The sequence below is a fragment of the Lasiosphaeria miniovina genome, assembly GCF_030549165.1.
Source record: "Lasiosphaeria miniovina strain SMH2392-1A chromosome Unknown B0T26scaffold_5, whole genome shotgun sequence".
In the NCBI taxonomy this organism is placed as follows: Eukaryota; Fungi; Ascomycota; class Sordariomycetes; order Sordariales; family Lasiosphaeriaceae; genus Lasiosphaeria; species Lasiosphaeria miniovina.
Window position 1 is genome coordinate 5,186,751 of NW_026848224.1, and position 22,892 is coordinate 5,209,642.

Here is a 22,892-nt window from a genome sequence, read left to right on the forward strand (position 1 = left end):
GACTGATTTCCAGATAGAAAAACCTCCCCCAATCCTGATATGATTTAAGGGGAACTCGTCGAGGAATGAATTTTTGCCCCAGGTGAGAGGCGAATGTATGTCTGAAAAAAAAAAGAGCTTCAAGCGCAGAGTGCAGAAACCTATGTTCCTCCCTCCAAAAGTATTTCGGGGCCAGACCCACCCCCTCAGCGCCCCCCTACAGTCCCAAGTGCTGTTGCTGCTCACTCAGCCAAATAGTAGGTATGTGACGGCGCCAGCTCACAGCACCCACTACCACTGCGCTAGAACCCCCAAAAGGATGCCAGAATTGCAAGTCGTCGACTTGCAACCTGTAGTGGGTTATAGTGTGCTACGGCCGTTGCGCGCCGTGACATCTCCCGGGTTCGCTAGAGGTTCGTCCCGAGCCTCAACCCCCCAGCTGAGCGAGCATACTCGCGAGCTCTAGATCCGGGTTCAATCGCACTATAGAGATCCCCAAACTAACCACATATAAACCCCCACTGTTTTCCCGATCTCCTATCGGTCGTGCCGGGCATTTAAAGAGGTGGGGCTCATTTGCAACTGCAGGGCTCGAACCCACAGCCGTTTGACTTGCAATTGTGACGGCGCCAGCTCACAGCACCCACTATCACTACGCTAGAACCCCCAAAAGGATGCCAGAATTGCAAGTCGTCGACTTGCAACCTGTAGTGGGTTATAGTGTGCTGCGGCCGTTGCGCGCCGTGACAAGGTAGGTACTTTACCATATACTGATAGTACTCGCGACGCCCTGTTGACCACGCCGATTCCTGTCGCGGCTTATACCTCATCTATAAATTAAGCTGACGCCTCCCCCAAAAAGAGTTAGTGTGGGCAGGAAGGGAATGACTGGATTGCTTGCAGGAAGTCTAGCTATCTGGGCCACGGCGGAATGTATATGTGGAAGTGATGGCCTGGACTTGTGGATCCCAGATCAACCTATGCGCTCTGTCTACAGAGCTATGAATAGAGTGCCGCAGAGCGTACGGAGCGCTCAAAAAGAGCTATTCGTAGTTCTTCTATATAGGTAGCGCTGAGGACCCTCTCCGGGAGAAGGTTCCTCAGCTATTAATAGACATAGTTTATGTCACGGCCGGCTTGGAATGAGGGCGGAACTCCTCTATTGGGCGCTATAGACGAAGATTCTAAACTAAAGGGAAAAGGGAAAAGAAGCTCAAAAGCCTCCCCTCGCGAGATTCTTCCAGGGCGTCTCAAGGTGGGGCTCTGGCTGGTCGGGTGGATCCACCCAACTGGCGTCTGATTAGTCAGAGCGTCTGGGAGGCCTGGAGGACCAGGCCCTCACAGTTTACTAGTTCTTGGAGAACCGGTTGAGACTGAGATTCTCGTAATCTATGTACCCTTTGTTTTATCCTTATTGTTGGGGGGATAATGTGTGATGTGAATTGGCTAGCTAACTCGTGGAGGGGCGAATGTCACGAATCCCTGTTCGTACTGGTTGGGAAGCAGGGCAGGGGTGGCTGGACCCGCCTCGGCTAGTCACGTTAAAGGAGGGGCTTGGACCCACAGTTGCTCTGTTCGGTGGAGAACAGAGCAGAAGGGCCCGCATTTGCTCTGCACGGTGGAGTACAGAGCAACAGTCTGGTTGGCTGCTCTGTAGCTCTGTCGGGGAGCAACAGAGCAACGGTTTGGTTGGCTGCTCTGTAGCTCTGTCGGAGAGCAACAGAGCAACGCTCTGTAGCTCTGTCAGAGAGCAACAGAGCAACGCTCCAATTGGCCCAGCTTAGATAGATATATACGATGACCGTGGCACCGGTCTTAGGTAGTTCTTGCTTGGTTCTTCAAGCAAGCAATACACATTCACTGCACTCATACACTTTGAGTGGCATTCCGATTTGACTGTATTACCCGCGCGATAGGAGCTTGCCCTTTGTTCTATCTTCATAATTACCAACCCCAGCATTCTGTGGAGCCCGTGCTCCCTTACAGACAGACGACCCTAACAGTCGAGTGGTTTGTAATAGCGAAGCCCAGTACTAGATGTATAGGCGAAAACCCGTGCAAGGAGACGTAGCCTATGCGCTACAGCCTAGGGCTAGGAACCCCGCAGCACACCCCCTTCGTCTACACTCAAGTGTGAGGCTATTCTATTACAAACCACTCGACTGTTAGGGTCGTCTGTCTGTAAGGGAGCACGGGCTCCACAGAATGCTGGGGTTGGTAATTATAAAGATAGAACAAAGGGCAAGCTCCTATCGCACGGGTAATACAGTCAAATCGGAATGCCACTCAAAGTGTATGAGTGCAGTGAATGTGTATTGCTTGCTTGAAGAACCAAGCAAGAACTATCTGGGACCGTGGCTACGGTCGTCGTATATATCTATCTAAGGAGGACCAATCAGAGTTCCTGACTCACATGCTCAGTCGTGCTCAGTCCTAGATGCACTGATCCCTACTGAGCTCTCCGCTCAGTGCGCTCAGTGGGTCTCGGCACTGATCCTACTGAGCTCCCCGCTTAGTGCGCTCAGTGGGTCTCGGCAATGGCCCCACTGAGCACTCCCTCATTGGATGCACCTTCGAGCGAGAGCCCCCCACCTTAAATGCTGTTCCAGCCAATCCACAGAAGGCGGGCAGCGCCCTCTGCACCTTTGAACCAGGATCGTAACATATTCTCATATGTCTATGTAAAGTAAACAGTAACATGCTATAGGTTAACGGCAGTATTAGTGTGGTGGGGAAAATGAGTAGTGTACAAATATCCTCCGTCTCGTTAAGGCTTATACTAAGGGACCTTCCTGGACTCCAGTCCCAGAATTTTGACGAATTTAACATGTAAATCCTGTACCAGGGGCTTGGTAAGTCCGTCTGCAGGCATCTCTTTGCCTAATATGTGAAAGAGGGCAATTTCCTTTTTGCTAACCTCGTCAATAACCTATTTATACCGAATATCAATGCAGCAACACATGAGCCACGCACAACACGCTCTGTAGCCCGTGCCACAAGCACGTGCCGCCTCCATAAAGACCCTCTGCCTGGCCCCATAGTTCGTACATGGACAGAGCAGAATGAATGCAACCAGTAAGTGAATTAAACGCAACGCCTCTTCTGCTGCTCTTATTCCGCCTTATCCCGCCACTCTCATTTAAAGCTAATCGGCTATCCCCTTGGATAAAGAAGATGATATCCCCTTCTCGCCGCTTAGACCGACACGTAAGCGGCCATGTCTAACGCTGCCTGTAGAGATCCTTTGCGGCTCTCTTTGCCTTACCCACCCTCCATCTCAAGATAATGTTCTCACAAAAACCCTCACTTTTTCCCACCTGCTCCGCAAAGCCACGCACATAAACGCGGTTTTGGCGGCTTGAGTTGGGTATGGCTTCTGTACCACCAGACCTTGGTAGAACTCCCACTCCTTGTCCCGCCAACCTTGGACACCAACAACGTTGAGGATGGTATAGGTACCGTCGTGCAGATGTACGGACTGCTCGAAAGGAATATCGTTCTCGTGGAAATTGACATCTGCCCGGTCGTTGCCATGGCCTTGATCGACCTCGGGACACATATCTCCGATCCAGGAAGCCCAGATATCGCCGCAGCGGACGAAGAATACCACATAGTCTGCGCTCCGCGGTCGTCATTCCACTCCTAATGGTGATGAAAATGATGCTCGGGCCAGACTTTAGCATGGATATCGACAGCTTCAAAGGCATATGGGGGGGATCGTTTGCGCAGAAAATCCGCAGCGGCTTCGATGTGTCTTATCTCAAGCGGGCCTTTGTCAGGTGCGATGTCTAGATCTTATCCCACCAAGACGGGCGTGTCGCCATGGCTTATTTATGGGAGAGCGGACGGAATCCCGAATTTTCCAGTGCCTAGCGACCGCCAGACTAGTAGTTGGGGGCGGGTGACTACCAGCAAATCCCTGGTGTTGTATGTGGCGTGTTCCTACGAGTTGGTAGTTGTGCCGGAGCATCCTGTTTCGATGATGCCAGGGAACCATAATTTTGAAGTTGAAAGCCGTTTGATGTCTAAGGAGTTGACGGCGGTGATAGTGTCGTGGAAGTGACTAGTGATAAAAATGCATCGACCTACAGTTGAAGGAGAGACTCAGCGGTACATCTCAGGCTTGGTTTGGGGAAGGTCGACAGTGAAAACCCAGTTCGCTGGACAGATGGCCATACACGTCAACCGGGATGCAATTGCCGTGTGGTCGAATGCACTGTTGTGCGGTAGTTGAGCCCGAAATAAGTCGACAATGGTCTGACAAGTCGGCGGGGAAAACTGCGGGCGAGATTCATGCCGGAGGACATGGCAGACTAGTCGAGGCTCATTAACGTCGGGGACCCGAATACGACAATGGTGGCGTCGGATGTTATTTGTTGGGGTGAGGCTTTGTGGGTTTTGCACCGTTGCCGTTTGCGTTCGCCAAGGCGGTGATGCAGGCGAGTGTAGGAGCGAATGGTGTAAGTAGATGTCCAGCCTAGCTCCTAATCAAACGCCAAACGCCAAACGCCAAATTCCAAACGCGAATTACCAGATTTCGTTGGTTTTTATGTCGTCATAGAAGGCGTTGTCGGCGAGTGCAACAGTGAATGGTGTTGATAGATATCCGACAGTTCCCACTCAAACGCTAAACGTTAAGCGTCAAGTTCCGAACCCCAGTTTCCAGTGCTGGTGGTGTTTATGTCGTGAAAGGGGGTAGTGTCGGCGGACATCCAACCAGCTCCCACTCAAACGCCAAACGTCAAATGTTAAACGCCCAACCGCCGAACACCAATTGCCAGTGCTGTTGCTGTTTATGTTGTGAAAGAGGGGAATGTCGGCGGACATCCAACCAGCTCCTACTCAAACGCCCAACGTTGAACGCCAAAACTCCGGAAAACCCCGATGCTGAAAAAACGACGCTGAAAAATCAATGCTAAAAAAAACTAAAAAAAAAAAAAAAAAAAAAACTACCGCTTATGGTTCGGAGGGAGGGCGGCCTCTGAGAGGAGAGGAATCCGGATATGGAGGGGGTGGGTCAAGGGGGTGACGACTCGGCCAGGACGGGAGGAGGGACGAAGGAAGATGGTGGCCCGAGGAGGAGGGGGGCGGCCACCCTGGCCCTGCGCTGGCGCAGTCCTTTCAAAACTCTTTTCAACAAAATTATTCTAAAATTCCTATATAATACACGTTAGCAACGAACGAGAGCCTGGAAGGTTGGGAATCAAGAAAGGGTCTGAGGTATTGCGCGTACTGAGCGAATGTTGATGTTTGACGAAGAGAGGAGAAGAGAAGTTCGGGAACATGCAAATGGGCTTTGGGGTCATCAATCATGTTTGCCACTTGGAAGGAAAGGGGCACTTGTCCCTAAGTTACTTGCCTAGTGTCTGTTAGGTTGAGGATAGGACTCTTGCCTTCTTGATATCCTTAGGCTCCTAATAACAGGCAAGAGCGAGGACGCATGGAACTCCAGCTCCACTTCTGCCTGCCAGCCCTATCTTGGAAAGATGATTGACAGCGTGGAAGTCGTAATAGACAATTTCCGTCGTATCCTTGGCAACCAAAAGGGAAGTAATAATTTTCCACGACGCCAACAATAAGTGTGATATAACAAAACACCTGTTAGAACAACGCGCCAGTCAGCCACGGAGGTGGGGGTGGTGGCGCATACACTAGCCACACGGTTGGCGGTGGAGGCGTAGCCCCCCCCCCTCGGATTTCCACATAAGTGGCCTACGGCCACCCCCTTCTTCTAGATACACAGACAAGAACAATCAACACTTGAACCACCAGACTTCGGCGTGTTACGCCCTGTTGCTTCCAGTACCGGTACCTGGTGATTCCAACAGCACCCTTCCATAGATACGACAACCATGTCCAGCCCCCTAAACCCAAACCCAAACCTAAACCTAAACCCAAACTCCCCCACTACCCCATCCTAAACTCCCCCAAATAATCTCCCAAACCGAGCGCTTCCCATTACCCCAAATTTTGAAGTCCATCAACATCCCTTCCTAATATCCCCAAAGTCCTCGCCTGAGACTACCCAGCCGAACGCAGCCAAAGAATACCAAAAAATGCGGTTTTGGTGATCTAGCAGGGAGTTTAAGTTATTTCTATCATCTCGAAAGTGGGAGGCTCTTTGATTAGATACCTTAGGTCAAGTATATCTAACTAGGTGTATGTCCTATTAGGAGGCACTCGATTGATGCATCTGCCATCGGCGTCATTTTACCTTTTACCCAACCATGCCATTAGATCATCGTGTCCTCCGGCGCTCAAATCGCCCCGCTCCCATTCCGGGAACGGTAAGTGCGTAGTTGGCGCCCGCTAGTATTTACCACCATACCCGCTCTCCTTAGCTACGTGAACCGTCTCCCAAACCATGGCTTGCATATTCTTGACCTCCAGTACCCATATCCCGCACCAGTTGCTTTCCTCTTCGATGACCTGCTCGAGGCGCCAGGGAAACTCGGCCGCTTTGTCAAATTGCCATCTTCGTTCGGCGAAGGCCGTGCCGGGCGAGGGCTTGCCGGCTGAGGGCTTGCCGGCCGAGGCCGAGGTTCGCTTGCTTTGCTTTCTGCGTATTCGGCTCCCTTTTGATCTGTCGCGTTCTTGCGCATCGAGCGGCCGGCTCTGTAGTCTTTCCACGCCCGGTGGGGAGCAGAGAATGGCTGCATCATGGCTTTGCCCATGCTTAGGGTACGTAATTAGACACATTTATCTGAGTAAATGTGACATTGCAGACACTTACTTGATCGGCCGGGGCGATATCGGTGCCCTCCAAATGTTGTAGGTGGTGTGGTGGGCGTTGCGATTAGGTAGCTTCTGTTAACCACAATGCCAGCCAACAAGCATCTGTTTTGTCTCGTGTGGAGGTAGCCCGTAACAGATAGTCTGCGACAAGCTGTATCTGAATTCCTAGCTAGGGTGAGAAATTCTGCAAAACGTCGAGACGTGTCTGAGCGTGAGGAAGCCGTGGGAGGCGTAATTACGTGATAGAGTTCGGAGGAGTTGAACTTTGGGATCACGTGAAGTTGCAGATTCAAATGGTGCTTAATAGGTTTTTGGTGGTGGCAGTTGGAATTTTAGTGCAGTAAGGTAAGAGAGAGAGATGTTATTTTTTAGACGAGCGGCTTCTGAAAATAAGTGCTGGGAATCGACCCAAAGGCAACACCGAATATTACCCTTTTTGAGAGAGACCAGGGCTTCTGCTACGGCGACACGTTCAGCTTACTTGCGATTGTATGTCGGGGAGTCTGCGGCCGCTCGGAACGGAGGCGGGACTAATATCACTAACACTTTTGGAGCCGGAAGACGTCTTGCTCTTTAATATTTTCGATTTAGCGTTTGGTGGCAAGGCTCCTAAAGAATAGCACTACAATTTGAGACCCTACTAGTTTTGGCTGGCTTTGCTTTCTATCCCATGTCTTGCTTCGACCTTGTTTCAAGGCCGCTGCTGTAATAATTACCGCACAAAAGCAACAGCAGCTTTCTGCTTTACCTTACTTCCAGACAATCCCAGAGACTCCCAACCTTTATCTCCCATCAAGTCTATTTTCTCTCAGTGCCACACACCAAATGCCAGTCACCGACGGTACCTCGGTTGTCGTTGATTTGGCAAGTTGAATCTCTACATTCATCCCACCACATTAGATGAAACTGAACTAGAAGTAACTAAAACTCGTGGAGTTTAACTCCAGCCTGATTGGCCAAGTGCGACGTCTGAGCGGAAATTTAGTTTCGGCATACCGACTGGCTCGAGGAAGAAGCTCAAAAGTACCGAGAGCCGACCTGCGTGAAATCTAACGAGTAAAGGTATACACATACTGTAGCACAAACTCAATCTTCGTGCCTGAGTCAAAAAAAGGCAAAGAGTCCCTCGAAGAAAAAGTGACCAAACACCCCAAAATTAGAGATTCCATCGGAGCTCTGCAGTCGGTCCCCCAGACCCCAGCCCGTGACAAAATCATCCAAAAGTGGTCATGTGAAACTGACATGCGTTTGTGGCGAGGTCGAGGCCATATTTGTGTGCTGGCTCTTGCCGCCGTGTCCCAAGAGATACTGAGCCGGATCTGACCAGTGAGAAGCACTTCACCACTTCACCACTGCAAAAAGAGAAAACCACGCAAATCTCACAGCATATCTCCCCCGCCTAGCCGGTCTGATCTGGAAGCACCCTCATTTTACACGCTTCGCCACCGAGCACCCGCCAAATAGTCACAGTACACGACACGGGAAAGAAGAACCCGTCCCGTACCACCACGACACACACCAACCCATCCCACCTCGTTCTAGGTACCAACACACAACCCCATCTGCAAACTCCCTGTGGCCGCCGCTATGTCTCGCCTCAGGCCGTTAGAAGGCCGCACGAACGCGAAGCTGATCGTGCGCGACGACCTACGAACCCTAATCGACTGCGACTACGAGGACGACTACCTAACCATAGAAGACTCCGTGCTGGACCTGTACGTGCTCGAGATCCTCGGTATGACAGACGCTGCATTCGCCTTGGGGCGCGACGGGCGGGCGATGAGCAGCCACGGAGTGAAGAAGATCCGGTTCTGCGCCATGGTCAACGTGGTGCTGTTTGTGCGGCAGCAGCGGCGCAGCTCGGACCGTGGCAGCTTGCTGGTCGACGGCATCGGCGTGCTCGAGGCGCGGGCTGCGGCGGTGGCTGAGGGCGATCCGGAGCGCGCCGAGGAGCTGCGCGACGGGATTGCGTTCCTCGAGCGCCAGCTGGCCGCCATCGAGACCATGCTGCAGAGAATGGCGGACACGTTTGGCTCGCCCGACAAGATCCAGGCTGTTACTGCTACAGCGCACAACCGCTGGCTCGTGGACGAGATTCTAGACCAGTACGACACGCTGGTTGACCAGGCTGTGGAGGCTCTGGGGGATCTGCTAGAGTGATTCGGGGTGGTGGTTCCATGGGCGGCGGCTTTTAGATGTCATGTCATGAACGAGGCGCGGTCAAGCGAAGGCCATCTCATGGGAATGTTGATGAATGATGAGGCTTGGAAGGACATGCATATTGAAGGAATAGCGAGTGGGAACATGCCTGCGTTTCAAAATTCTTCTCGCTGACGCTGATTATAACAGAGGTTAAGGGGGGGAAAGAATAAAACAAAGAAAAACGACAAAAATAAGGGCGGCTGCGTGGAGCAGCTACTTCACAAAGATCGCGGTCTGTATTTACGCATAAGTAATTAGAAACGTTCATAGGCAATACGGACAGTATACTGAGCAAAGAGGTATCATTGAGCGGCAAACACAGTTGGGACTGAAAGCCCTCGCATCCTCTCACTCCCTCAACTCCCAAACACTCTCAGACTACTTAGTCCAAACTCTAGTCCAAACTCATACCCCACTCTTCATCTCACACGCCATCCAGTCTCGTCTTCTCCCCGTCAACCCCCCCCCCGCTCCGTTGACATGGTGTCCCCCATTAGCCGCATGCGCCACACTAACGTCGCTGCTGGTAGACTTCTTCTTCTTGTGCTCCTGGTCAAACTGGTACAGCGGCTTGAGGGTGGCGCTGCGCCGGAAGAAGACCCAACGCTTGAAGAAGTACGGCAGGGCCTCTTCGATCTGGTGCAGGGCAAACTTGCGGGAGGGGACGGCGAAAACGTAGTCGAGCTCCTCGAGCGTGCGCTGCTTGGTCTCGGGGACGAGGAAAAAGATCATGATGAAGGCGGCAACATTGAAGCCCGCGTACAGGCCGAAGGCGCCAGCCGTGGTCAGCGACTGCAGCAGGAACGGGAACGTGATGTTCAACACCGCCGCCCAGAAAAGGCACGTGGCCACAGCGAAGCCCATGCCGACCTCGCGGTGCGACAGCGGAAACACCTCGGCGCTGTACGCGTACGGCACCGGCCCCTCGCCGGGCGAGTAGAAGGCCGCGAAGAGATAGACGAATAGTGCTACCAGTGCCGTGCGTGCCGTGCCCTGTTGCAGCAGCGTGCACAGCCCGGCGGCCAGCAGCGTCCACGTCATCTGCGGGAAGGTGAAGAGCAGAAGGGACCGTCGGCCAAAGGTGTCGATGGTCCAAAAGGCCGGGAACGCGAAGAAGAAGTTGACCAGGCCGAATCCGAACGAGGCCAGTAACGCCTCGTGGTCACTCGATCCAGCGTCCTTGAAGACGGTGCTGCTGTAAAAGGCAATGATGTTGATTCTGCAGTCAAGGCCAGATGTCAGCAAAGCGAAAATGAATTCGACTCTGGATGAAGCCACGAGTGAATGAAAGCGAGGCTTGTACATACCCACACATCTGCTGCGCAATCATGACGACAAAGGCAGCCATACTTGCCCGTCTGACTCGGGGGATCGTAAACAGCTCAGTGAACCTGCTGACATAAGTGGTGTTTCGGAGCAGCTGGTTCTCAATCTCGAGCTGGGAGTGGATGTAGAAGATGTCGCGGGCAACTTGGATCTTGTGGTGGCGGAGCCGCAGCATCGAGTCCCAGGCCTTTGAATAGCGGTCTTTCTTCATGTACCATCGCGGCGACTCGGGGCAGAGATAGATGAGCAGGAGCAGAGGCACAGCGGGAATGAAGGGGGCGCCTGGTTGGGAGAGCCGTGTCAGCCTGAGAGTCAGAAACACACTAAGAGGCAGAACAAACCTAGCATCAGCCGCCAGTTGATGTCGCTGCTCCACACAGCCAGATTGATGGCGGTGCCCAACATGATACCGAATGCCGTCCACATTTCTTTCCACTGTTAGCTGGTTTTCTTTGACAAGGGAGGCCTCCGTTGGAGCATAACTCACGCCAAGACATGACCAGAGCGCCACGAATCGCCGCAGGAGAGTTTTCGGCCGCATAGATGGGGACTGAGTACGCGCTTGCAGGTAAGTAAGAGACCGAGACACACAGACATACGGCTAGAGAGGGGATAGCGACGAACCCGTTGACGCTTTGACGCCCATTCCGATGCCCATCAGCAAGCGGTTTGCCAGCTGCTGCTCCCAGGTATTGCTGAATGCAGAGCCGATGACGGGCCAGAGACAGAAATGCGCCGCGACGAAGATGGTTCCTACCGCAAGGTTAGAGTCTGTTCTGGCGTGTTGAGGCATGTTTGGTCTACTTACCCCGACGGCCAATCCAGTTGTTGATGGGGTCGGATAGCCAACACCCAATTAATCTGTCATCGCGGGTTTATTGAGAAACAAGAACCCGATTTCATATAGGGGTGAGAGTGAAAAACGTACGCGCTACCAATGTACGGGCCCGAATTGACCAAGCCAACGAGCAGCTTGTCTCTCGCACTGTCGCCGCCGATGCCGTAAATCTCGGGAAAGAAGATGGTGGCGCCGTTGGAGCCGGTCTGGTCCCAGCCCTGGACGGCGGCGCCGATGGAGCAAGTCGCAATGGTCAGGTACAGCTTTATGGGGAGGCGCCACTTGTGCGCGACCTCATCGTGGAGGACGCGCTTCTCATCTTCGTCCAGCGCCTCATCGCCAGTGATGTCTTGGTAGCCGGTAGGGTCCTGTGCCACCAGCGCCCCTTTACGCAACGCCGGCATGTGCTCGGCCAGGCCCTTTTCGTGCGCAAACGCCTCAACGCAGCTCATGAGCTGCTCGTACGAGAGACCCTTTAGCGGGTTCCGGATTCTGTTTTGCGCAAGGAACAAAGGGCGTTGTAAGCCGGCGGGATCTTACAACAACAAGCTGCAATGGATTGACAGTAGGATTGGGCTTTACGCGTACCTAGCCTCCAGGTTTGTGTTCATGTCAACGTGGTGCGAGGCCGGAACGCCATTTTCGAGGTGGTTTCCTTCGACCCCTTTGGGAACATCTCTGCTTGGTCGAACAAGACGTAATCAGCAACCGAAATGAAACGACGTAAAAAATTGCAGTTACACTAGCGCTAGCCAGGAAACTAGAATTAGACGGGATCACGGGGGCATGTACTCGTGGCTGCTGCCGGTCCGGGCGGCGTCCGAGCCGGGGGTGGTGTCGGCCATGGCCGAAAACGGGAAACAATTATTCCCGAAGTGACGTATGTAAGTGCTTGCGCGGGCGACGGGGGAGAAACGGGAACGCAAGGTGAGACAAGGTCGCGCAGAGACTTGAATAAAAAAAAAGGGAGAGAAGATCATCAGGGTCCTGCCAGGGAGACGGGCAACTTATTATGCAACTGGCAAACTCTATCCACTATCCGCCCATGGCACGTCGGTGGATGGCCTCAGGCCTGTCATTGCCGTCAACATCCATCTATCCATCGACGGCACACAACTCCACAACGCCCCCCTCCCCCCCGCAAAAAGCCCCAACCAGTTTGCCTTGCTTGCCCTGCCCTCCCCCGCAGATTGATCTTGAAGGATCGGCGCGTGCGGATTCCGGAAACTTAGCAAATGCGGACGGCTGGCCGCACACGCTCAGAGAGCCCCACTAGGCCCCAAGCGGCGGCTCGCCTTGATGGCTTCGCATCTTGGATAGTTGTTCTTTCTTAGACCAGTGCCCCTCACTTTCATCATTGGGACACAAACAAACTAATGCCGGCAGGGAATCAGGTCAGGCGAGCAGCTGTAGGATTCGAGATCCGTCCTCACCGCCCTCGTCAACGGAGCATCGAGTCTCATCTGGACGCATGTTGGAGGGGCAGATCTGTTGTGTGTCGTAACACCGACGGCACTCTTTTGCATATTCCTACCTGCCCCTCTCCTGATCTTCTCGGACACTCCGATATGGTCTCTCTAGGGACCGTGATTGGTGCGTATTGGGACATTCCGGCATCGACATTGGTATTTTTCTCCAGCCAAATCCTTAACTTCATCCAGAAGTTCTTTCTGTCATCACAAAACTGCCTGTCCTGGTGATGGCAGCGTGGGCCGTTGAGGTAACTCGCTGCATGTGCCTAAAGGCTAGGCCGGCTTTGTCTTGGCTGACGTCAGGGCCGCTCGAAGAGCCGTTGTGCCGATTGATCTTTTCACTACTACCTGGGATTCAGGGTCTCCAGTCCCTTGCTAGCCCGGGCCCGCTGATCAGCCCGCGGGTGGCCTGCGGCGAAAGCCCAAAACGGGAATTGATGGGCAAACAAAGCAAATGCAGAAAGCAATGTGAAGAAAACGAAGAAAAGCTTGGATGCGGGGCAAGGTTGGGGTTGGATTTTTGCAATCCGTCGGACGAGGACGGTGGATGACAACCCATGGAACCTAGTCCATCCAGGGCCACGCTTTCCCCCGAATCTACTACGTAACACACCGCCGTTACTTGCACGCCTGCACAGTGAAAGCGATGTAGGTAGGTCGCCATTTCCTCAACGGCCACGCTTTCTGCATTTGGCCGGCCCGTTGCATCTCGCGCCCGAGCCAAGCCCGGGGTGCACTCGTGCATATGCCGTAGGTGCCCACTCATCTTGCTTCCCACTGACAACCGTTGGCTCGTCCAATGGAAGTCCCGCTGTACGTCCAAAAGTCCGAAGTGTTTTGCGAGCAAGACCCACATCAGGTGGTCGGCAGCCTGTACTTAGTAGCACTCTTCAGGCAAGCCATGGTGACTTTTACGCATTGGGCTCCATCATTCGATGCAAATATTGAGTGGTTCTTCTTCTCACTAACTCCTTTTCTTCGACGAGCATGTCGTCGTGTTTGCCGGCCGGCAACTTTGTTGGTAACGAGAGTTAGCGATTTTCTTCTACCTCCGCCGTCTAAGGGGGTGAAGCTGGGTAAGTTCCCTCCCCGTCCCATCGTCATCGTTCTGCTAAGCTCTCCGATGGCGGAAGACCGAAGAAGACGAGTGTCGGGCAATTACTAGATATGTAATCGCTGGCAGCTTTTGTCCTCATGGCCAGCTGCAGATATTATTCCCATTCTCGTGAAGCCTCTGCCTGTTGAATCCCTTCAGGTTTGTCAGGGCTCCCAATCATGCCTTCTTCCCCCAGCGCATTGCGAAAAGATTACCTACCACCGTCGTATCTCACTTATTGCTTCTACTCAGAAAATGAGCCGAACCGGGAGGCCCAGCTGCTATATCAACTTTACCTACCGTTTCTCTCTTCAACAAGTCTTGAATCTAGCTCTCAGCGTCTGAGTACAATGACATCAAACATTCTAATAAGAAAGGAAGAGCGGGGGGAGAGAAAAAGAGTGGATGCCCCGCTTTACCTCAAATCGTATCGTTTCCAAGCACTTCATAGAAGCAGCAATTAATACATGCCTCGGCTAAATAAATCATCAGATGACACAGCGTAGCAAACCGGATCGTCAATTCGAAGACGGCTGAAACTTTTGTGAAGCCGCAGAATCCCAAAGTCTAAACAAGCCACTGACGACATCCATTGTCTTTGTCAGGTCTGTTAGAAACCCTAAGATACTTAGGCACAGAGTGAAGTAAATAGTTGACAAAGTTGGTAGCCAAATCGAGATGCTCTGATCAACTTGAATTGCCAGTCTCTCTCGAAGGTCGAAGATTGGAGTGGATAAAGGCATGGAAAAGTCCCTCGGATTACAGTATTTCTTCCTTCATATTGGCTGAAGGCTGCGCAGATCTTCTTTCTCCATTAATCTGCTCTACCTCAATCTTCGACTTCCGAGAGATTGACTGAACGGCATACGATCCATAGGAGACGTTATCATACTGGAACAACTGACACTACCTAGTTGGCTACTTGTCTAGCATCAATGTCACTTGCAGACCGAGCAACTTGAAAGGATCGTGAGAAGCGGAAGAAGGAAAAGCCAGTTGCGCCACGATGAACAGAAGTGTCCAGATCAAGCCGTTTCCTGCCATGTTAAAACATTTTAGAGACAGACTACTACCTTGAGATGCATCCTCATCATTGACAATCCTCAAGCAAAAGTGAAATTATCACCTAGGTATATAATCATTTCGCTACGCTGCTCAGTCTAGTCTTGCGCCAATCAAAACAAGCAAGCCGAATCTCGGTGAGTCAGTTGCGTTGGCACACCATAATCAGAACCCTAGACCCTCGAAAGACCAAACAATGCCGGTTGGCTACCGGTGCTAACCAAACTCGGAGCCGGCAGGCTGCATTACACAAGATCCCAGACTCAATTTCCCTTCAAGTCATCACAATTTGGATGTCTCCCCCGAAGCTCCAGCCCTGGCAGCCGCCCGTGGGGTTCCCCTCGGGGTCGATGTACTGGACGGCGTTGGGGCCGACGCAGTTGAGCAGGTTGTAAGTGCCGGCGGCGCCGCACGAATTGTCGCCCTCGGACACGCACGTGTAGACGCACGTGGCCATGTTGGAGACGCAGCCGCCCGAGACGATGACGGTCATCTGGTCACCCCGCATGTTGACCAGGCGCGAGAGGTCGATGGTAGCGTACGAACCGGTGCTGAACTCGCCAAACGTGTTGTTGATCTGGCCGTATGGCGACAGCGTGGTCGAGTGGTTGTACAGCGCCGACCAGGCCCCGGGCACGCCGTTGGCCAGCGACACCTCGACGGCGCTCCCCGTGGTCGGCAGCGAGTAGCTGATGTCGGGCGCGCGGGCGTTCATGAAGGACGCCTGGTCGTCGTACGGCGCCATGTACCAGACGATCAGCGTTATCGGCACGCCGGCGGCGTTGACAAACGTAAACCGGTTGGGCCCCTGCGAGCCGATCCAGATGCGCCCGTTCTCGTCCTGCGCGTTAAAGCCCTGGCCCAGCATGCCAATCGACGCCATGTACTCGCAGTCGACCGAGTCGAGGCCGAAGACTGGGAAATCGCACGAGAACTGGGCTGCGTTGGCGCGTGGGCGACGACTGGTGTTATGACTAGTAGAGCTGCGAATTGGTCACTTTTAGCTTTCATCCCTTTCATATTCCAGAGCCGGTCAGTGAGTATGCTGGGGGTTCACACGTACGAGGATAGTGGAGACCCACGCTTCCCCTGCTCGCGGGCTTGCCTCTCATGACCGTGCCGGGTGGGTGTTTCTGGGCTCTGGTCTGGGAGGGCGTGGGCGGCCGCAATGGCCACGATAACAATGAGACTTGCAGCCAAGATATTGATCATGATGACTCAAACAATGCTGCTAGCGGGCTTCAGAATCATCAGCACCAAGCTGGAGTGAGATTCGGCGAGGATGTCTTCATTTTCATCCATGGCCATAAAACGACGCTTCTCAGTCTAGGATGCCTCCCTTTTTTCCCTCGGTCGAGGGGTATGACCGCTGAGCTGTAAAGTGCGACGGTAACATGCTCCAAGGCGAGAGCGACTGCGGTGAGCTCAACCGGCCCATCATCAACTCATGCCGAGCGGGCGGTACGTTGGGTGAGACAGCCTGCCCTATTTTACGTGACATTCTTTTTCATCGTGAATTGCCAAGAGGCAGGCGCCAATAGCCATTCGACAGAGTCTGTGTGACTAACACAACAGAAGGGCCTTTGGATCAGCACGTGACCTCTCGAGTGGGAGTATTCGCCATCTCGCCTCTCTCGGATGGACTGCATGCATGGGTGGGCATTAAAGGCGACGGGTACTTTTGCGATGTGCAATGCCAATGGTCGACCGTCCAACTGAAGCACCAACAGATGTCTGTGTCCAGTTACCCACGTCAACATGCTCACATGGATGAATGGAGTCCCGAGGCGTCTCACGAATCAGTACGTACTGTACCCAAGGTGTGCACATCGCTCAGTGAAGTTGCGCGGAATTCAAGCTCAGCTCCCTAAAATCCAGGCCTATTCCCGGTCTTCGGTTCGGGAGAGGCAATGAATGACCAATCAGCCGACCTCAATCACTTCGGCACTTGCAGGGGGGGCTGCCCGGAACGGAGAACTGAAGCGGAATTTGGCTGCCTAGACCCCACTTGCACTCAGCGCCTGCCCAGTTGGGAGAAGTCGGCAATCTGGTGGAGTCGGCGTTTTATTTCGGGTGGCCGTCATGTCGACCAGCGCCGTCGAGCTGCAGCTTTATTTGATCCCTCGCTCCAACGCCAACGGCGCTGCGCTGGATTGCCCTGAATCGGCTTTGCCGCAACAGGACAGAAAAGCCCGCCGGTGCTCTGTCGCTTCTATCCAAGGTAGGTCGTTGGGAATCCCTCGCTCGCCGTTGACGTAACGCAGTTAGTGGGAGCATTCGGCTTCCATTCGGCTTCCATTCCAGCAGTATCGGTGGCTCTGGTCATTTCCTTCCCAACAGCGTCTCGTCCGAGTCTCCCCTCGAGAGCGAGGCGGCGCTCTTCCATCCAGTTACCTAGCCGTCGACACTGAACCTCCAATATCTCTCTGTGGTGGGTCAAAGGGAGGCAGTGTATATGTAGGTATGCACACACAGGACGTACGGTGCAGGTACAGCCAGTAGAGATGCGGAACCTTGGTGCGTCCCATCTGGCAGCTTGCAGCTTGCAGCCGCGCCATGCATCTGGATCGGTCGGCCCTGGCATATCCGTATGGCCCGCACATACAGACAGTACATGTCGTACACGCCGCCATCGCAAGGCAACGCAGCCATCGATCCATCCATTCCACACATTACGTACTTCCTCTGGGGTCCAAGAACCAAAAACCTGCAGGCTCGCGCCGCAAAACCCTGGGACCTGAATGGAAATCCGGCATGGAATACGCGCAAGAGCCCCGCGGAAACCGAGAGCTCACTGTCTGCCCACCAAGGCAAGCGGGGCCCGTCAGCATCGTTGGTGTCTAGACGGGCCCAGCGCCTTTTAAATCGGCCCGCCGTCCGCCCCCATCCGCTCCTGGGGCAACTGGGATGAGGCTCAGCAGCCTTGAGCCTCGGTGGCAGAGCAGCAACCAACGCCCATGGATGTAACATGTGGTGCAGGCGGCGGCAACAGACGCCCGAAGCGCCCGGAAGCGAAGGACCTACCCAAGAGAGAGGACAGAGGAAAAAGAGAGGAAAAAGGAAAAGGTAGCTTGTGCCGCCGCCGTTGCAAAACCCGTAATCATGGCCCAACGGCCGTCCCCATTTCCAAGTTTTGCATTTTCCGGTTTTCGGCTTCTTTCGGTTTGCGTCTGCGTCTGCGTTTGAGCTTTGCGACTGCGATTGCGATTGCGATTGCGATTCTTTGCGAGTTGTGGCTTGCGGTTCTCGTCTCGGCCTCCAGTCTCGTTCTCGTTGATGCTGCCAGTCCGGCACTGAGCACCCCGATCTCTCCGGCTCTCTCTCAACAAGCAAACGAAGACCAATGTTGCCGGCAGAGTTTGGATCTGCAAATCGGTAGCCAAGGGAACTACGCCCACTGTCCACGTATCTGCCTTACTTCCATCTAAACCCTGCCTTCTACCATCCGCCCTCTCCCGCACCGAGCACGCAGGTTTCGTCCAGTTTTCACTCCGAGCACTGCACCGTCGACCAGGCCGGGAGATTCGCGGTAGCCACCACCAGCAGTGCGCAATGGCAGCCAACCCGCTTGGAATCACTTGTCCCAGTGGCGGTGCATTCTACACGTGCCAAAACAATGCGACCGAGTTTTTGGGCTGCTGTACCAGCGACCCGTGCCGGGATGGCTCCGGACGCTGCCCCGTCGCCAACCTCCGGCCGGCCTCCTTTCCAGCCGAGCTCTACTACGACATCCCACCCCAGGAATGCGGTAGCTCGGGTGCTGGCAGCGGCAGCGGTAGCGACCCTGCCGCTCTATGGTACACGTGCGCCCTGACCGCCCCCCCGTTCCTCGGATGCTGTACTGCCAACCCTTGCTCGTCGGGTTCATGCCCGTCAGGCAACCTGGCGGCAGCAAAACTCAATTCGGATGCTGGCGCTCGGAGCCCCTTTTTGTCCAAGTCAGCGACCAACACGGCGAGCTCGTCAACGTCGTCGAGCAAGCCAACCACGACGCCAACGAGTCCCACGCCATCCCATGTCATCCCTGCAAATAAGGCCACAAGGGACGCTGCTGGAGGCAATGATGCTGCCGCTGAGGAGGCCAAAGGCTTGCCTGACGGGGCGATTGCCGGCATTGCGATTGCCGGCGCCCTTGCCGTCATCGCGCTGGCCGCATTTGTCATGTACAAGTGGCACCAAAAAAGGCACCGCGGGAAGCCCAGCTCGAAAAGGTCCCACAGGCTTTCTTTTGGTCCCGTGTCGGATCGAGGTAGCGGGGATGAGCCTACCCAGGTCCAAGCCCCCCATTCGCGCCCACGTAAGTCCCTCTTCCATCCTACAACACAGTACGAGGCCTGACAAATGCTCCCAGCATCACATGTGCCCATGTTCAGTCCCTCCAGCCATGGTCCTCTACCCACATCGCCGCCGCCGCCGCCGCCTAATCAGTTCGCCAACTCCCCCTACCACTACTCCCCCGACGGCCTTGCATCCCCCCCGCTCAGCTACAAGAGCGGCACAACGAGAGAAGAAGTCTCTGCTGTAAAGTATCGTCCATATAATACCCACAGCCACAGCCATGATACGTCCCAAGTCCCTAGCAGCGGTGTAGCACCTCAGCCGCTGGCCGAACTCGAGAACAGCCCCAATCTCGCCGAGCTGTCTGGTGGCGAGACGGTCCCAATGCGGGCTTCTACTCTGGCGGAACTTCCAGGTACGACAGTGCCGGTCCGCATGCAATCCTCGCGTCATGAGTCAGGCGTTTTGCCTGCGTGGAACCACACGGGCGAGGAACTTCACATCTGGCAACCACCCCAGAGCAGGAGGGCCCCGCGGACACCAAGCCAGCTCCGCTGAACCAGCGGATCTGTACGACTACCAACGTGGCATGCCGCAAGATCGGTCGAGGGACAGGCTTTGGTCGCTGAAGCGTCGACCTGGAGTAGTTAGCCGGGTCGTGCAACCAGCGCGACCCGATTGATGGGTGCGGAAATAATACCACCTGACCCTGCCACAATTCGCGGCCTGGACTACAGCAGTGGCTGCAGGGAATTTTGAGGGACAAGCAATCTCAATACTCAAGGCGACATTCGACCGGCCCCAATAGGTGCAGCAGCCCGTCTACGTGCAGAACAATACTAAGCAGCGGAAAATGCATTCTACATGTGCGGGTGGAAAGCTGGTGCAGCCATTTCCAAAAAGTGGGGCTATCTCTGGCGCCTTAGTATTGTTCTCCTGAGTCCAGATATTGTTGGCCGAAACACACCGAGATCTGATTCCGAAGCTTGTGGCCAATGAGAACCCACCTTGGAATAGCTGAACAATGGCTATCGCAAGCTTCGTCGAGACATTCTTCCCTCCAAGGCTTTCGCGCACGACGTGTTCCTACAAATATTTGTTGGTTTTCTTGGAATAAATTCCTTCTTCACACCAAATGAAACGCCCTGCAGCAGCTTCAAACGCTCGGATGAGACCGCTGCCCATTCTATTTGAAGACTTTCAAGATCCGAAGAACGTCACAACTACCGAACCTCCCTTAGCCATCTTCGTCCCTCTCCGCCATGAAGAACTTAACTTCACTGGCATTTCATGCTTCCATCGCCCTGGCAGCAGCCTTGATCCGGGGTGGTCCCACCTCTAATACCGAGACCCCAAGCGTCCGCAGAAGCGCCGAGGCTGTTGAAGTGGAATTGACGAACTGGATCAGGGGCAAGACAGATTTGCAGTGGCAGGGTACAATCACTGTTGGTACGCCGCCGCAGAAATTGTAAGCAGTGCAATACTCCCTGGAACCTGACAAAACCGTGGCTAACCTTGCAATGAAGCAATGTCATCTTTGACACCGGCTCTTCTGCCTTGCTGCTTCCCCGGAGCAACTGCACTACCTGCGGACCCCACAACCTGTTCGACTCTAGCAAGTCCAGCACCTTCTCAAGCCAGCCAGGGGTTCACGTTACGCCTCAGTTTGGGACTGGAAGCGACACCATCCCCCTCGTCGAGCCACAGGGTGCCAATTGTTCCGTTGTCACGGATACAGTATCTGTCGGTGGCCTCCATTCGTTGAACCAGCAGTTCCTCCTCTGCGAGTATGGGGGCGGACTGGCGGGCCAGCCTGCAGATGGAATAGTTGGCCTGGGCCCGGCAAAGACGTCGACATGGGATGGCGAAGACAGTTACGAGACGCCTTACTGGCGTCTTGTCAACTCTAATAACCTGTCGAGCTCAGAGTTTGGCATCTCATACCTCCCTGGCGAAAGGACCGGCAGTGTGATCACGATTGGGGGCACTGACCCGGCAAGATACCAAAACGACACAAACACGGTTCCACTCAATCCCGAACTCTCGATACTCCGTGAAGGCTGGGTTATTGACGTTCGCTCCGTCTACGTGGGTGTGGACGAACTTAAGTCAACCAATCGTAGTCAGCCGCTCAACCCGGGGGTTAGTCTCCTTGATACCGGAACGGCCTTCATTCTGGTGCCGGACCGACAGACAGCAGAAGACCTGTATGCGCAAATCTCAGAGGAGATCCAGCCACTCGACGCGCTGGGGTCTTGGGGTTGTGGGTGCGAAACCCTGGACCGAGTCGCAAAAGAGGTTACCTTCGAGGTGGGCAGAGACGGACTCGCGGCCAACCTGACGGTCCCAGCGCGCTTCTTCAATCTCGGCGAGTACCCTGGGCAGCCCGGCGTGTGCCAGGCTCTCTATCTCCACCCGCCAGCGGGGCCGGCGCGGGATCCGCTCCACCAACTGCCGGCTTGGGTGTTTGGCAGCCCGCTTCTCAAGTCGTACTACACCGTGTGGGACGCGGAACGGATGGTGATGGGCTTTTCGGAACCCGCTCTCCAGCCCAGTGACCACTGTGGGGGTGGGAAGGGAGAGTCGCCCCAGTGACACAGGCCCTTGAGAGGGATGTAGATGGAGAGCGAGTTCATACGCAACCAAGGGAATCGGCCCGACGTTGCCGATGGGTTGGCAATGCTTGTATGTGCGGGAGACGAGTAAATGCAAGATATATAAAATCATTACTTATTCCCATGCATCGTCCTCAGTTGTGTTTGGTGACTTTTGCTGCCTGCGGTGGGAAAAACTGACCATGAGACTGTTAGTCAACGCAGAAGTCTGGCGACCAGCTGATTACTGCTTGTATGAATAAGAGGAACCTGCCTCTCTATTACAGGCTAGGGCTCTCGGGAAGCCAGAGACGAGATTTGTGCGCGACTCAAATCCTCGGAATTTGCCCTAGAACTCGGATTTCACATCTCGAGATCCCTCTCTCACTCATTTTTAGTTAAGTTCAGGTTTCTTCAGTTAATTATGCTTTGATCCCCGAGCGCTTCATATAACATTTCAGATAATTATCGTACTCGCCCAAGTTCTTTCAGCCTGTTCTTCAACGCGTTGAGCTGAATTCAACCCAAAGCTTGTTACAAAGTTCGCCACAGAGAATCAAACGTAGCCAAGACCCAAACACCCGCCCCTTGTGCATTTACATCCATGCGGATTCCGTCCAGCGTGCCTCAGCTGTTTACTACCAAGGTTTAAGGTACTACTAACCATAAGTTTCACTTTATTTCACTTTCCACACTAAAGTAACTTGCAACAGAAAGACTGACAAATTCAACCAAAATTAGCTGTTAACCTGTTGGGAAATCCAGGATCGCGCGGTACTTACTTACTCGCACGACGCACATTTGCTGATCTAGTTGACTAGTTAGCGACATATTAGTGAGGACAAGGCATGAGATAGCGGAAGACGTAAGAGAATAAAACATGTGAAAGATGAATCACCCCGCCAGCGGCTGGTGGTGTGTCACCCCAAAGGGGCCAAAAGGGACGGTATATCACGAGGATGCTTGACGACTTGTCTACGGCGAACGGAAATTATAATAATTCCCTGAACTCTCGGCTTTAAAAGAGACGAGCTTGGGATCGGGACTCCCTGCCGGTAAGGTAATAGTTGAGGCGATCTTGACGGCACCCTCCCGTAGGACTCAATAGGAACCTACAGGCTAATCAGGGACCGCTCTTCTGATGTCGAAAAAAGGGGCTCCCCAAGTAGTTGTTGTTGAATACGCCGCGCTTGGAGTTCTCGGGGAGCTTGCTTTGATCCTGTGTTCCCTAATTACTTATCAGAGCTCTTCTCCTGGTTATTTCTTTCTCGGGAAGGCAGCTCTTCCTCCTACTATCCACAACTTTGGGA

General features: G+C 53.9%; 7 protein-coding genes across 7 annotated transcripts; 3 read left to right on the forward strand and 4 right to left on the reverse strand.

Moving 5' to 3' along the window:
• Positions 1 to 2,758: 2,758 nt before the first annotated feature.
• B0T26DRAFT_678239 (uncharacterized protein) lies at positions 2,759 to 3,538 on the reverse strand (the record flags this gene model as incomplete). The annotated part of the gene is made up of 3 exons (XM_060440199.1): positions 2,759 to 2,859; positions 2,953 to 3,008; positions 3,318 to 3,538. 3 exons carry the CDS (start codon positions 3,536 to 3,538, stop codon positions 2,759 to 2,761), a joined length of 378 nt encoding a protein of 125 aa, XP_060295289.1.
• A 4,763-nt stretch (positions 3,539 to 8,301) lies between these two features.
• On the forward strand, positions 8,302 to 8,874 carry B0T26DRAFT_754019 (uncharacterized protein; the record flags this gene model as incomplete). Its single annotated transcript, XM_060445776.1, has 1 exon — positions 8,302 to 8,874. One exon carries the CDS (start codon positions 8,302 to 8,304, stop codon positions 8,872 to 8,874), a length of 573 nt encoding a protein of 190 aa, XP_060295290.1.
• A 447-nt stretch (positions 8,875 to 9,321) lies between these two features.
• On the reverse strand, positions 9,322 to 11,925 carry B0T26DRAFT_754020 (uncharacterized protein; the record flags this gene model as incomplete). Its single annotated transcript, XM_060445777.1, has 9 exons — positions 9,322 to 10,135; positions 10,224 to 10,524; positions 10,584 to 10,670; positions 10,730 to 10,792; positions 10,867 to 10,995; positions 11,051 to 11,103; positions 11,171 to 11,572; positions 11,669 to 11,758; positions 11,861 to 11,925. The coding sequence occupies 9 exons, from the start codon at positions 11,923 to 11,925 to the stop codon at positions 9,322 to 9,324; spliced, it is 2,004 nt and encodes a 667-aa protein (XP_060295291.1).
• A 2,816-nt stretch (positions 11,926 to 14,741) lies between these two features.
• Positions 14,742 to 16,061, reverse strand: B0T26DRAFT_381702 (uncharacterized protein). Its single transcript, XM_060434705.1, has 2 exons — positions 15,774 to 16,061; positions 14,742 to 15,684 (listed from the first exon to the last, which is right to left on the reverse strand). The coding sequence occupies exons 1-2, from the start codon at positions 15,920 to 15,922 to the stop codon at positions 14,985 to 14,987; spliced, it is 849 nt and encodes a 282-aa protein (XP_060295292.1). The 5' UTR covers positions 15,923 to 16,061; the 3' UTR covers positions 14,742 to 14,984.
• A 948-nt stretch (positions 16,062 to 17,009) lies between these two features.
• Positions 17,010 to 17,971, reverse strand: B0T26DRAFT_381644 (uncharacterized protein). Its single transcript, XM_060434704.1, has one exon. The coding sequence runs from the start codon at positions 17,678 to 17,680 to the stop codon at positions 17,147 to 17,149; it is 534 nt and encodes a 177-aa protein (XP_060295293.1). The 5' UTR covers positions 17,681 to 17,971; the 3' UTR covers positions 17,010 to 17,146.
• A 291-nt stretch (positions 17,972 to 18,262) lies between these two features.
• B0T26DRAFT_754022 (uncharacterized protein) lies at positions 18,263 to 19,546 on the forward strand (the record flags this gene model as incomplete). Its single annotated transcript, XM_060445778.1, has 2 exons — positions 18,263 to 19,007; positions 19,062 to 19,546. 2 exons carry the CDS (start codon positions 18,263 to 18,265, stop codon positions 19,544 to 19,546), a joined length of 1,230 nt encoding a protein of 409 aa, XP_060295294.1.
• A 704-nt stretch (positions 19,547 to 20,250) lies between these two features.
• B0T26DRAFT_678245 (aspartic peptidase domain-containing protein) lies at positions 20,251 to 21,583 on the forward strand (the record flags this gene model as incomplete). Its single annotated transcript, XM_060440200.1, has 2 exons — positions 20,251 to 20,456; positions 20,515 to 21,583. 2 exons carry the CDS (start codon positions 20,251 to 20,253, stop codon positions 21,581 to 21,583), a joined length of 1,275 nt encoding a protein of 424 aa, XP_060295295.1.
• Between the last annotated feature and the right edge of the window lie 1,309 nt (positions 21,584 to 22,892).